The 13,210-nt window shown below is 40.9% G+C and overlaps 2 protein-coding genes across 2 annotated transcripts in view; both read left to right on the top strand.

The window, feature by feature from the left end:
• The first annotated feature begins 1,906 nt into the window (after positions 1–1,906).
• Positions 1,907–4,090, top strand: atp5mj (ATP synthase membrane subunit j). Its single transcript, XM_020604071.1, has 4 exons — positions 1,907–2,014; positions 2,957–3,080; positions 3,513–3,536; positions 3,955–4,090. The coding sequence occupies exons 2-4, from the start codon at positions 2,957–2,959 to the stop codon at positions 3,966–3,968; spliced, it is 162 nt and encodes a 53-aa protein (XP_020459727.1). The 5' UTR covers positions 1,907–2,014; the 3' UTR covers positions 3,969–4,090.
• Positions 4,091–5,816: 1,726 nt separating this feature from the next.
• gareml (GRB2 associated, regulator of MAPK1-like) overlaps positions 5,817–13,210 on the top strand; it is a 15,007-nt gene continuing 7,613 nt past the window's right edge. Inside the window, exons 1-5 of the mRNA XM_020603866.1 lie at positions 5,817–5,898; positions 6,647–6,943; positions 8,324–8,464; positions 12,385–12,515; positions 12,722–12,887. Of these exons, the coding sequence (XP_020459522.1) occupies positions 5,817–5,898; positions 6,647–6,943; positions 8,324–8,464; positions 12,385–12,515; positions 12,722–12,887 (817 nt within the window). The remainder of the gene's footprint in view (positions 5,899–6,646; positions 6,944–8,323; positions 8,465–12,384; positions 12,516–12,721; positions 12,888–13,210) is intronic.

The following is a 13,210-nucleotide window of genomic DNA, read 5'->3' as shown; positions in this document are numbered from 1 at the left end:
GACTGTACTCAACACACACAGCTACTTTAGTGCATATTCAGTAAAGAACCCAGTGGTATGTGAACGGTGTACAGTAAATCTCTTCAGCTGTGTCCTTTATTTTGGCACAGCTCTGATGAGTGCCTTCAAATAGGACATGGCCTTTAGGTGCTCATAAATGAAGCAAGGTGTCTCTTGCCTATCAGAGCACGAGGACAGAAAAGAGTGGAAAGTCCCGCCCACACTCACTGCCGACCCAAATCTCTTCTGCACAGTCTCATCCCAGCTTAGTACATGTTGGCTAAAAATTAATCATAACACAACAAAGGCAGTTGATTACTATGCAGCTTTGTTATTGGTGTTTCAGAAACCAAAAACACAACAACTGTCTCCATCTTCCTTTCTGTGATTTTCTTTCACTATGTAATAATGAAATAGTTTTGGCTGAATGCATTAATGTGAACATGTTTCAACTTTCCCAGCACATGTTTCAACTTTCCCAGCACATGATGACTCTCCAAAATACAGTACTTAATAAATATTTAATTCTACTTTTGCTTTTCTCAACAGGTTTCGGATTGAGTCATATGATCTTTTAAGACTGTTCAATTACAGTTCATAGTACATGATCACTGGCAGCAAATTTCTTTTCAATATGTGACTTATAAAGTCAGACTACATCAGGGGCTGAATTATCTCTGTATTTATGTTTTTTATTTATTGTTTCACCTGAAGAGAAACAGTAGAACATGTTACACAATGCCATTTTTGCCCTTGAGAACAGTGCCAGTGTTTTGTTGTTTCACTATGGTGAGCAGCCAGAGCTGGTGGATAGTCTGTGTGCCACATAGCAGCTGCACCCTCACCTCACATTGCCACCTCTGCTATAACAGGGTAAGACAAGACACTGTATAAAAGCAGAACAGGATATAAAATGTGTTCCTTTGGAAAGTCTACAACAGTGTAACATCCTTTAGCATTAAATTAAAGGCAGGCAAAGTGCACTATGTTAAAAATTATTGAAACTGAGGCAGAAAGTTTTTTGTAGTGTATTTCCATAGAGTTTAGAAAATGCTTATTATAAAATCAACAGTTACTAGAAACTGGTATCAAGGTGATAGTGATCCTGACATGTCAGTTTTGTATCCCTCTAGTTTCCATCCATCCATTATCTATACTGCTTATCCTGAATAGGGTCATGGGGGGGCTGGAGCCAATCTCAGCTGATACTGGGTGAGAGGTGGGGTCCACCCTGGACAGATCGCCAGTCTATCACAGGGCTGACACTTACAAACAGAAAACTACACACACCCACACTCACTCCTACAGGCAATTTAGAGTCAGCAATCAACCTAAGTGGCATGTTTTGGACTGTGGGAGGAAGCCGGAGTACCTGGTGAGAACCCACGCAGGCACAAGGAGAGCATGCAAACTCCACACAAAAAGGCCCCGCGTCAGCCAGGGCTCAAACCCAGAACCTTCTTGCCGTGAGGCAAAGGCGCTAACCACCGTTCCTGGAAGCAAGTCACTAGATGATAATATTATACAGCATGTACAATATTTATTGATAGCACTGAATATGATTGTATTATTTTTGTATTTAAGAATATGAAAATGACAGTGACTTGTCATCAATGCTTGGTGTACAGCAGCACATTATTCCCATACTTCAGTTGTCACAAAAAAACTAAATGAGTCAAGGGAGAAAGATTACGTTGTTTAGCAACAGGGCAGACCCAAGAGATAAAGGTTAGTGTTAAGAGCTGAGTCTGGGAGAAAGTCTGTTTCCCCGTAGCTAACTTAATCTACACCTAACCGGTCGTGACCCCAACCTTACCTTTGGCTACTCCGGAGTCTTGGAATCCAACATTTACCATCAAATATATCAATCGTATGCTGCCGTTTGGTGGCGCTACATAGCAAAACATGCACAAACTACTACATTTCTCAGAGTAGAAGAAGCTTTCCTCACGACTTTCACGTTTAGCTGCAGTGGCTGTTCTGACCTTCTCACTGCAGTGTGTCAAACTGAAAAGTAAGAGAAGAGTTTACACTTATTTAGTTGGGTGACTTTGATTTAAAGAAAAAATATTTATTGTGTTACAACACCAGTTTACAGTGAAACTGTCATCTCTGTTGTGCGCGCTACTTTTCATGGTGTATTTCGCTAGCTAGCTTCCCGTTGAGGCTAGTAAGCGTTCCTTCTACTACAGAGAAGATGCTAATAGATATAGCCATTGATTGATTAGCTTGACAAGTTAAATGAGCGCATTATAAATATCAGCTGCATGTTAGTTTGTAAGTCTTCGTTTTCGTGCTTTGTGCATTAAATAGGAGGCTACTGCATAGTTTTAACGCTACTGCTGATTTAATACTGTAGATTGGATGTTGTAATGTTAGCAGTAGCATTAGCCAGTAACATTGTTATCATTTATGATATTAGTAAAGGTTAGTTATTAGACACATCAATTTTAAAAACAATGTGTTTCCTTCTACTAACAGTCAGTCACGATCGTAAAATTAAAATAGTGCCATTTTACCCCTTCGTTTGATCACTGAGTGGCCAAATATCATTAGCTTACGTTCGGTCTGACAATGAAGGCTACCTATTTTCAGAACAGCAACTTTACATTCAGTGTGACTATCTGAATGATTTACCTGGTTTCTGAAGTTTGGCTTTAGTCGAAATGTGTGTAGCCTATTATAAAAATACATTATGCTGAAATTATGAACTCTTATAAGCATTTAAATACCTAATGTTAGTTCTGTCAAGTAAGCTTGGAATCGACACATCAGAAAAGTGGCAGAATTTTGAATGAAGTTTGGTGTTGTCTCTATTTGTTTAGAGAATCCATGACGCTAGGTCTTCAGATGTTCCAGACATGCCTATAATGAAACAAACTGCTATCTAAGGGCGTTGTATTGACTGTGCACATAAGGGCTGTTTTGATACTATGCTATTGCTTTTCTCCCTTAGATGACTGGGCGCATGTTTGCAAATTGGTGGTCCAAGATGGGCCCGTACTACACCAAGGCATACCAAGAGGTGTGGGTGGGTCTTGGCATCATGACATACCTGTACTATAAACTCTCCTATGGAGGTGAGTTGAAGACTCAAACGTGATTGAGTTGAAAATGCAGCTGCACTCTATAATACAAACGGAATGCGGAGTAATGTAGTTGGTTTTCTAGCAGCTTCCAAATTTGATATCACTGTCTTGATCCTTTATTGTAGTTGTTTGAACAGACTATTATAAATCAGACAACCTTTGCAGTTCTTTGTATTTGATTACCTTGTAAAATCCATCAGTAAATCAGGTACAAAACTACAACTGTGTCTATACAAAATATTGTCAATAAGGTCTGGAAACAGGTGTGAAATAATAAATCTGGCTTTCAAAGCACTAAATAAATGCTATGATCCTGCATCATTAAACACTTGGTTAACTGCCTGAGCATAGGCTCTATAATGCAAAGTGTCTCAGTGGTATGAGTTAGTGTGACTAATATAATATCTCTTTTTTTAATTTTAGGCAAGAAGAAGGCTGTGAAAGACAGTAAGTAGCCTAACATCTTTGTTCATACTCTATATTTAGGGTTGGGCAGTATGATAATATATATACTGTGAGGCAGTTTAAATTTGTCTACCATTAGATTTTACCATAATAATAATAATGTTGAGGTGGTAGCCATTCTAATGATCTATGGTGTATTGGCCAATGAGCAGGACTCATTTGTGGCAGAATTGCATTTTAATGAGGTTTTTAAGAATCTTTTATGCTGTGCATGTGTTTTCCTCTAGATGTCACTGACAGATGGCCAACCTATTATTCACAGTGCGATTTGTTTTATTTGTGCATGGAGTTCACTTTATTTGTGCATGGAGTTCACTACAGTCTGCCCATGGTTGGTTGAACAGGGTCAGTTTTGCCACTTTGTTATTAAACAGGTGTTTTTCTTTCTGCTTTTTTGCAGAGCCTGCCCATTGAGTTCTCCATAAGGCTGACAACCCCTCCACCTGCTGTGAAATAATGCCCCAGTCACTAGTCCAGACATCCAGCTTTATATTTGCGTTTTTGTTAATACGAAACAAATAAAGTTGTTATCCAAAGCTTTGCTCATTTTCTTGACTATGGGCTCTCCTGACCAGCAGTGTGAGGAGACAGCAGCATCTCCCCAGAAAATTAATGTATTATTCAACACAGTCTTTGCAGGCATGCTTACTGGTGTACAATGAAAACTTAACACCACACCTTTTAAGACCTATCATCAACAGTTTAAAGAACTTTCCAAATAGTACCTTTGAAGTTTAGGGGAGGAGTAAGCAATATTCAGTAACTATAAATCCGTTATTGGTTGTTCATGGTCCTGAGTAGTTCAGTATCTGCCCTATCCTGTTGTGAGTAAAACCTGAGAATGAGTGACCAATTAATGAACCAAATGAATCGGTTTGGGTTTACATTTTAACTAATTGGGTAGACAGGATAAACTACAGCACTGCCACATTTGGTGTTGAGTGGGTGCTGGTTCATTCTAGGAAGTCAGGCATCACTAATGTATCCAAATAGTTGTGATGGGGCAAGCCTCACCTTGATAAGTGATAATCTGCACACAAACCTCTTGTTCTGAATTGTGCTGTAATGTACAATATTAAACGTAATATCAGTTACAGTATATAAATCTTTTGAACAGCTCATTCAGGGTTATGGGACAAAAGACTGTAACATCACAATCTTTTGTTGACATAAATCAATAGCAAATGAATCCGTTTCTGTTTACAGTCTGGTTCACTGAACTGAGAGTGAGCTGACCAGACTGACCACCTGACCTGCCTGGGGTCAGTTTAGTGTTGGGTGAGGAGGTAGATTAACTGATTGCACTTCTGTAACATCTACCTACACATGCCACTGGTAGAACTACAGGTGTAAATGCTTTAAATACACCTGCATAATTGGTGTATAGAAGATGGTATTACCTGTCTTGTTTGAACAAAGGAACATTTTGATAATGTTTTGAAATCAATGTCAATTCTATATTTTGGACTTGCAGACATGTCTTGTTTCAACATCTTTGGGCAGAAACCCCATATCAGACTTAAATTTAAGTCATGCACTTGTATCTGTAGCATCTCTTGTGTTAAAGCTAAGCATAAAATCCACCCAAACCAGGTTTAATTTACTCCAAAACTTTAATATTTATTCATTTTCCAATCATACAACTTTGCCTCTTCATGATGTCATGTAGGTCTAGACTTTTATAAAGTTGCCCTCTTGGGGCTCAGTTGCATTTTGTTGTGTAGAAAATGTTGTGGTCTATAAATTAGGTTTCCTACATTCAATTTTAGTTAGGCTAAGTAAATTAGCAAATTTCTGTAAGTCATACAGTCACTAAACCCAAACACTTGTGCAAAATGTGATAACTTATTTCATTAATAGGCCTATGTGCAAAAACATATGATTTGCTTTCACTGTTTTTATGTCATTATTAGATGATTATTAGGCTACATTATCAGATTTTATTCAATCTGTGGTTATATGAGTTTCTAAGGGCCTCTTCACATCTATGCTTGATACTTGATCTCCATGATAATAATAAAAACTACAAAATCTAAGTTTTTCTTTGCTATTTAGTTCACGTGTGTGTGGGTGGTGTTGGACAAACGCTGACTGACAGAGAGGGAGAGAGGGCTCGCGCTCCCTCCCACCGCTCGTGCGCACCGACTGTGACTGCGTTCCCTCTTTGCTACATTCAAACATGGCGAAACTCTTTGCTATAATAGCACCACCATCATACTCTCCCTCCTGCGCTTCATCGCCACCATTATCTCCGGTACCGTGATGACCCGGAAGGATGGAGAAGTTGTCGGCGAGCCTGTCGGAGATCACTTGAAGCCCGTTGGCGCTGCCGTTAGACGCAGTGGTCAGCAAGTTCCGTCTGCCCACTCTGGTCCGTCTGGCCCACGGTAAGAGACAACCGTCACCCGGTGTTTCGACCGCCAGTACACCCGTTAAGAACTTTTAGAGTTGGCGTATTCTTTTGACAACTGTAAACCAACTCTAAAGCTCATCTGATGCTTCATAGCACCAGAGATTAAAAAACCCCGTGATAACTATAAGAACTAACGATAAATGTGGATTTCCACTTGGGAAAAAGAACGAATCCCATTATCCAGGAAGAACTGTGTCTGTAAAAGTGGGGTTTGAGAGTATAACGACGCTGGAATGTAAGAACAAGCGTTGCAATTTACCGAAGAATCCCTGGAGCATTTTAGCGTCAAGTTTGGAATACTTACCGCTTCCGGTAAAACTTTCAGAATAAGTCATTTAACGTGACGGTTTTTAACACGAGAAAAACTTTTTGGAGATGAATTCACTTTTAAATAATAAAATAAATAGCCTCGCATGATCTTTGCAAAACAGTGTCTGTTAGCAAAACGGAAATGACTACATAACGTACAACATTTTTAATGAGGATTAGAGCTAAAACAATTAGTTGAATAACTAATAAAGTAGTTTTCCAGACAAAACCATTTCCTAGTTTCAGCTTATTAAATGAGGTTTTGTTGATATTTCTCTGTATATAAACAGAACATTTAATAGTTTTAGGCTGTTTACCAGACAAAATGACATTTAAAGAAGTCAGTTTTGGTTTTTCAAAATTGTAACAGGCATTTTTCACTATTTTCTGACATTTCATAAACCAAAAGATAAACTCAATAGCTCTATAAATAATCAGCAAAATAAAAGATTACATTGTACTTTTTTTGGGAAAAGCTGTGCAATATATCTACAAGTTTTATTATTTATTGACCGGCTCAGCTCTCGTTATATTTGGCGCTATTATTTTGAAACCAACTTCGCCTTATTTCCGTTATTATTTCGTTTTATTCAGGCAACCTTGATACAGCTCCAGAATTTATTCTCGCACACAGACTTTCCTAGTTTACGTCAACTCACTTACTTGCGTAAGGGAGTTATCGTGTAATATTTGCATTCACATTTCTATTTATCTGTTTTATGTTTTGCTGCCAACGTGATGCTATACCGAACCAGATTTGCTGTCTTTGCTTTGGGAAAGGGTGATGGGTGTCATAGCCAAAATTGTTCCAGTCCAGCGAGGGCCGGAAAGCCACAAAGTGTCTGTTGTGCTGCTGAAGTGCTGCTCAATTCTTTTCATATGTAAATGCTGTAATCTGTCGGTGAATGTGGTGAATACTAACGAGGAAGAAACCTCAAACTTTGCTTGATGGACAAAAGCGTGCACCCAACGCCGTGTCATGGTGCACGAAAATTACGCACCTTACTTCTGGCTACGCGCGTGTGGATTGTATAGAGACAGCACCCGTGGGTGTTTATTAACTGCACTGTAGTTATTCCACAGATGCCAGCTTGTTTGCCCAGCCACCCAACCCAGATGGTGATTAGTTATTTACAGCAGGCCAGGATGTCAGCATTTCGTGCGAGCTTTTCTCCCCTTCATCTTAACAACAACAAACAACAAAACTGCTATCTGTATGGAGAGACTGTGGTGGTGTGTGTGTGCCTCTGTGTGGGTGGAATACAGCGTGATAAGGGATTTCCTGATACAATGTGTGTCCTCAAGACTGCATGCTATCAACTAACAAACAGTCACACTTTGGCTATACAGAAAATGCACAAGAAGTGGCTGTTTGCACACACCACAAAAAGCTGAATTTCCTCACTTACTGCTATTAGTTTTGGTTAAATCTAGCACCAGTGAAGATAAACCAACACATACAAAGTTATCTCGATTGCTAACAACCAAGCTAATATCTAAGCTTTAAAAATGGCAATAGGCCAAACACCCAAAAGAGAGTAGAATCCCTCGTTGTTTGTCCTGTGTTTGTATTCAGCCATTCATCATCATGATCGTTTGACTAAAAGGCCCAGGAGTAACAGCTATCCATGAGTAACAAGAGCAACAAATAATGTGCATCTGTGTGTAAGAGAGAAAGTGTGTGGTGTGCTGTGTGTTTCAACTGTACCACTCTGCTATCAGCAGAAATCGATGCTGCCGTGCTGGGTCTAGTGAAAGTTGGAGAGACGTGTGTTTTTGTGTGTGTGTGTGTATGGGGGCTGTGTAATTGTAGGCTGCCAGTTGCATAGCAGGGCCCTGATGAGTAGGTTGGGGTGGTGACCTGTCACTGATGGCGGTAATTATGGACATTGAATCCTGAATGCCTGTGTGTTTGTGTGAGTGTGGGGTGGGGGGTGGGGAGAGGGATGAAATAATGTTTTCCATTGCTGAGCCCTTTAGTGTGATCTCAGAAAGGAAAACCTGTCTCTAATCCATTTTTGTGTGTTGATTTGTGTGTGTGTTCCAGGTGAATGTGTGGAGGGTCTATCAGAGGAGGATGTGGTCCTGTTACACTCCTGTCGTCAGTGGACAACAGTGACGGCCCACAGTTTAGAGGAGGGACACTACGTCATTGGACCCAAGATAGACATCCCTCTGCAGTACCAGGGTGTGTGCACATACACACACGCACACACTAACACACACTCACACTGGTTTTCTACCCCGACATGGACAAAACGTAATAGTGAGTCAATCTTTTGTTTGTCCACCTAAAATGTCCGAGTGTTAAAAATAAATAATTCAAATACTAATTAGGTACTCTGAGCTTTTTTCCCATTACCTTTTGTGCAGTTGAATGCACAAAAACCACTTCATATGTTAAAATCCTCACAAGCTCACAAGCCATTAGTTTCAGAGAAGTGCCACAGAATATACATGCATGATTGGACAGAGCCAAGCTAGCTGGTTCCCCCTATTTTTAGCCTTTATACTAGGCTAAAAGAAATGTTGAACTATTTCTTGAAAGCTTCAGGGGAAGCAAAGGGGAATGTTGTGTAAATAAACTTAAATGTAATCTAATGGATAGTACATTGGTGCAAACTGGATGAAGAAAACTGGAACTTGAATGAAATAGTCATTACAGCACATGGTTACATGTAAAGATGTTGAAATATTGTCAGATTAATTCAGTCCCTAACATTAATGCCTGGCGTACAGATACATCCCTGTGCATACACCCATACGCACACTCTCATTCTAGTCCACACTCACACAACCACACGTAATCTTCCCTGACTCCTCCTCTGACCACTGATTTGTCATCTTCTGGCTGAATGAGTCTAGTCAGTATGACCTCACCGGCGCTCATCCTCGCCATCCCATTGTTCTGACTCTCCGTCCAGTCACACTATTCGCTGTGTAACTGGATCTTAATGCCTCCTCTCCGCTGCTTCCTTCATTGATGGAGCGCTGATGTCACCTCACACTGCTGCCGCCTCTCAGGCTCCTTTTCGGGAGGATGAAAAAACATGGGTGAAATGGGGGTTTGTTGAGGTCATTGTCAATTTAAAGATTTAAGCATTTCACATCGGAAGCAAGTGACCGCTAATACTGCAGATATTAGTGGTTAGAAGTAAGACGTAAACAACTCCAAGAATCAAGTCCAAGGATAGGCCTTTTTCACAGCAGACATGTTGAGCTGTAATACCAGAAAAAGCACAGGTGTAGCTAACAACATTAATGATGGCTGAGTTCCAGTAAGTGCATAGCAGGGTCCCAGTTAACAAAACCACAAACCAAGCATGCACAATATAGCTCACATAAATGGAATGCAGCCATAAGCCCTTTTCAGACACACGCTGGAACCCTGAAATTCAGTAGACATTACCCTTGGCAGCTGTATAAGAGAACATAAATGTTCGAGTCAGTTGACCCAGACCTTAAGTGAACTTTACTCCTTCAACTCCCTACTACAAAGTCTGCGCAAGGTTCAAATGAGCTGCAGTGAGCCCATGTGAGAACATAGCAGCATATAGTCTGAAGTACTCACATGGAGCTAGTGGGAGTGTTGATGACATTCTATCATTTGACCAGTGTAAAACCAGAAGAATATAAACATCAGATGATGAAGAAAAACAATCATTTACAATGAAGACGCCAATAAAAATTTCAAACTGGAAATACGACCGGATTCAGGAACTTCTATCGTTAAGAGCCGGCACCAGAATTGCCGAACAAGGCAAGAGACTTGTTGTTTACGGCCAAATTACAAACTGGCTACATGTCGGTGTCATGTCCCACCCCCTGCTCATTCAGCCCAGGCTCACTCCTGCGCATAAATCAAGCGGAGAATTTCCAGTAGGTGCGAACATGTCTGACATGGACTACCTCCTGGTGTGTGCTACATGTGTGAAAGGGCATAGTCTTCAGACATAGTCTGGAGTTCATGTATAAAAACAGCTGGATATTATGACAGTGAGTGTCATCAGTTACACCTGTGTCAAAATGTCTGCTGTGAAAAGATCCTGGAACAAGAAATAAAAGAGACAAGATGATAGGAAACGTGCAGTCATCTTGGGCGATAATTTATAGAACACATTTACTTTACCTGGTAGACTTCTTAATTTCAGTCAAACTTAGTCTCCTCCAATTTAAGAGATGCCAAACAGCTGCTCCATGATTCATTTGGGTTTATAGGTTTATTTTCTTTCTTCCAACATATGGTTTCCTTGCTGTTCCTTTTTTTTTTCAATATTTTTTCAAGTTTTTGAAAAAGCCTGGCTTTATGTCTTTAACAATTAGTGATACTCATGGCAGGGACATTTTAGGAGGAAGTGACTGGGTATACGGAACCAAAATGGTTCCACTGATGAAAAAGCAGTTTCACTGTAAGAGTCCAACAGCCTTATAAAGACTGGACGTAAACAACTCTACAGGGAAAGTTGCTGGACCCTGTAGCGTTATTTAAACCCATATTAATGATGGATTTTTATAGATGAGAAAAAGCCAGCGCCACCATTTTAAATGTATGCATACTTTAGGTCTTCTGTGTCTCTTTAACTATAACAGGTGAGCTGTTGTTGAATCAGAGCCCAGTGATGAGCTAATGTCAGTGTGATGACTTCATACAGGAAATCTAAATAAGCTCAGGAGCAAAGCAATATAGGTTCTCCCTGGGGATGGACAACAGGATGCTCCCTCCTCCTCCCTCTCTCTTTCTGCCTGTATCCTCCTCAGTCAATCAGGGAGAGGCAAAGATGACTCAAGTGTAGAGGACAGAAAAGCTGAATGATCCCTTGTCATGAATGAGTTTCAGGAAAGCAAGTGGCTCTGTGTAATGTGAAGAACTGGTTTTTATTGTTATTATTGGAGTAACATTTTCTCACAGAGTAACAGTAGTGTTTTAATATGTTCTCACATCCCAGTAACATTTGGAGCTTCTAGTCAAGTAGCCAATCCTCTAACTTATAAGAGTTTTTTGGATGGAGCTGGAGTTTTGTTTGTTAGAGCAGTAAATCCAGTTTCAGTTCAACCCCTGCCTCAGCTTGTCACTTTTTTAGGGAAGGGGGTTGTGCTGAGAAGTAGCACTTGCTGGGGTTGTTCAGTGGGTAGAAGCTCCTTATCCTGGGGGCTCTGTTTGAATTGGAAGGTGGGTGGTATAGGAGAATGAGGGAGAGAGGAGAGGGGAGGCGCTGGCAACGAGGATGGTGGAGTTTGGTATTCTGCACGGCCTCCCAGACAAAAAAAACTTTCTCGTGTCTATTTCCCTCACTCTCATGTCTATTTCCTTCACACACTCACACAAACACTTTGACTCTGTGAGAAAAAGAAGGATCCTCTGAGAGTTATCACAGTTCAGCACAAACCGATAAACTGGTAAACAAGAGTAAAGGGTACTGTGAGTACTAGTAAAAAAGTTCTTACATCAAGGGTGATTTAGAGCCTACTGTGCTTTCCTCTGCAGCATCGCAAAGTGTCATGCACCAAAACAATTTACAGTTTAAAGAATACAAACACAGTTACCGGACGCACATTAGAAAGATTTACAGACAGAGAGGGGGATGAGCAAGGGAAAGAAAGGGTGAAAGGGAGAGAGAGTTGTGTGTGTGTGTGTGTGTGTGTGTGAGTGTATGTGTGAGTGTCGCCATGGTGATGTGTCTCTGCTCTGCGTGAGAATGGGGATCCTTTATGGGTTGCCATGCCAACCCCGTCGGCTGTTCGTTGGCCGAGAGCTGGTGCCAGGTCACAGGTCACGGAGGTGTCTTTGTATTCGTTGCGTCCAAACAGGGTGCGGTGTGTGTATTTGAAGCAATTCTGCAGAGTCCACAAAAACAGAAAAAATCAAAACAACTTTACACCTCTTCATTATGTTTCTCCTATTCCAACCTGCACTTCACTCTTCCCCTACCACCTCTTTTACTGTCCTCCCTCCTTCCTTCATCTTCATCCTCCTCTTTCCTCTGGGCTCCCTCCACTTGGTTCTTCTTTTTCCTTTCCTTCACTTCCTTCACCAGCTACTTCTCCCTCCCCTCTCATCCCTTCTCCTGAGCCCCCCTCATCCTTGTCCTCTTTTCATGCTTTTTGCAGGCAAGTTCAAGTTGCTGGATGAAGACCGGGACATCAGGGATCCAGTCCAGTATTTCTCCAGTGTGGAGGAAGTTGCTGGAGTCTTCCCTGACCGGGTCTTTGTCATGGAGATGATCACCTTTAGTGTCAAGGTTAGCATTTTATCACATCTTCATATAGTATAAAGCATTTTCAGCTCTGCTTGACTTTATTGAACCTTTTTGAGGGTGGTAACATTGTATCTTGGTCTGCCCAGTTTACACCATAGTTTCATAGTAACATGACTTAGGCTGCATACAGCCTTAGAGCAATGCTTTCTCACAACTACTGTATATATCCATGCATGTGGGTGCTGCAGGTGGTTTCAGGGGAGTTCAGTGAAGACAGTGAGCCTTACAGCTTCACTCTGCAGGCTGGAGATGAACTGTCCCTCATGGGGAAGGCAGAGCTTCTCTGTGCTACACCCTCAAAGGAAAAAACAGGACTTAGTGCGCTTCTGAGACGCTTGGGAAAGACTCCTAGAAGTAAGTAAGGCAGAATTCAGTGTGTTGAGTTCTATGTTTTACGGAGTCCTGTTTAAATGCCTACACATGGGAATGAGGAAAAGGGAATCAGAATGGGATGAGAAATACTTAATGTTGATGTTTGAATTTTACATTGTAACTGGTGGATTCAAAGACTGTTAGTAGCTCTGACATGTACAGTGGGGAAAATAAGTATTTGATACACTGCCGATTTTTCAAGTTTTCCCACTCACAGAGAATGGACAGTTCTGTAATTTCATCGTAGGTACACCTCAACTGTGAGAGACAGAATCTACAAAGAAATTCCAGTAAATCACATTGTT

The sequence above is a fragment of the Monopterus albus genome, unplaced genomic scaffold (assembly GCF_001952655.1).
Source record: "Monopterus albus unplaced genomic scaffold, M_albus_1.0 scaffold63.1, whole genome shotgun sequence".
In the NCBI taxonomy this organism is placed as follows: Eukaryota; Metazoa; Chordata; class Actinopteri; order Synbranchiformes; family Synbranchidae; genus Monopterus; species Monopterus albus.
The sequence above is the reverse complement of the archived record's forward strand: the minus strand, read 5'-3'. Positions and strand labels throughout refer to the sequence as shown.

What these genes read in the sequence shown, in the direction of transcription:
- atp5mj (XM_020604071.1), top strand. Translation starts at nt 2,957, where the DNA reads ATGACTGGGCGCATGTTTGCAAATTGGTGGTCCAAGATGGGCCCGTAC. An exon ending in CTATAAACTCTCCTATGGAG is followed by an intron (nt 3,081 to 3,512) that starts GTGAGTTGAAGA and finishes TTTTAATTTTAG; the next exon opens with GCAAGAAGAAGGCTGTGAAA.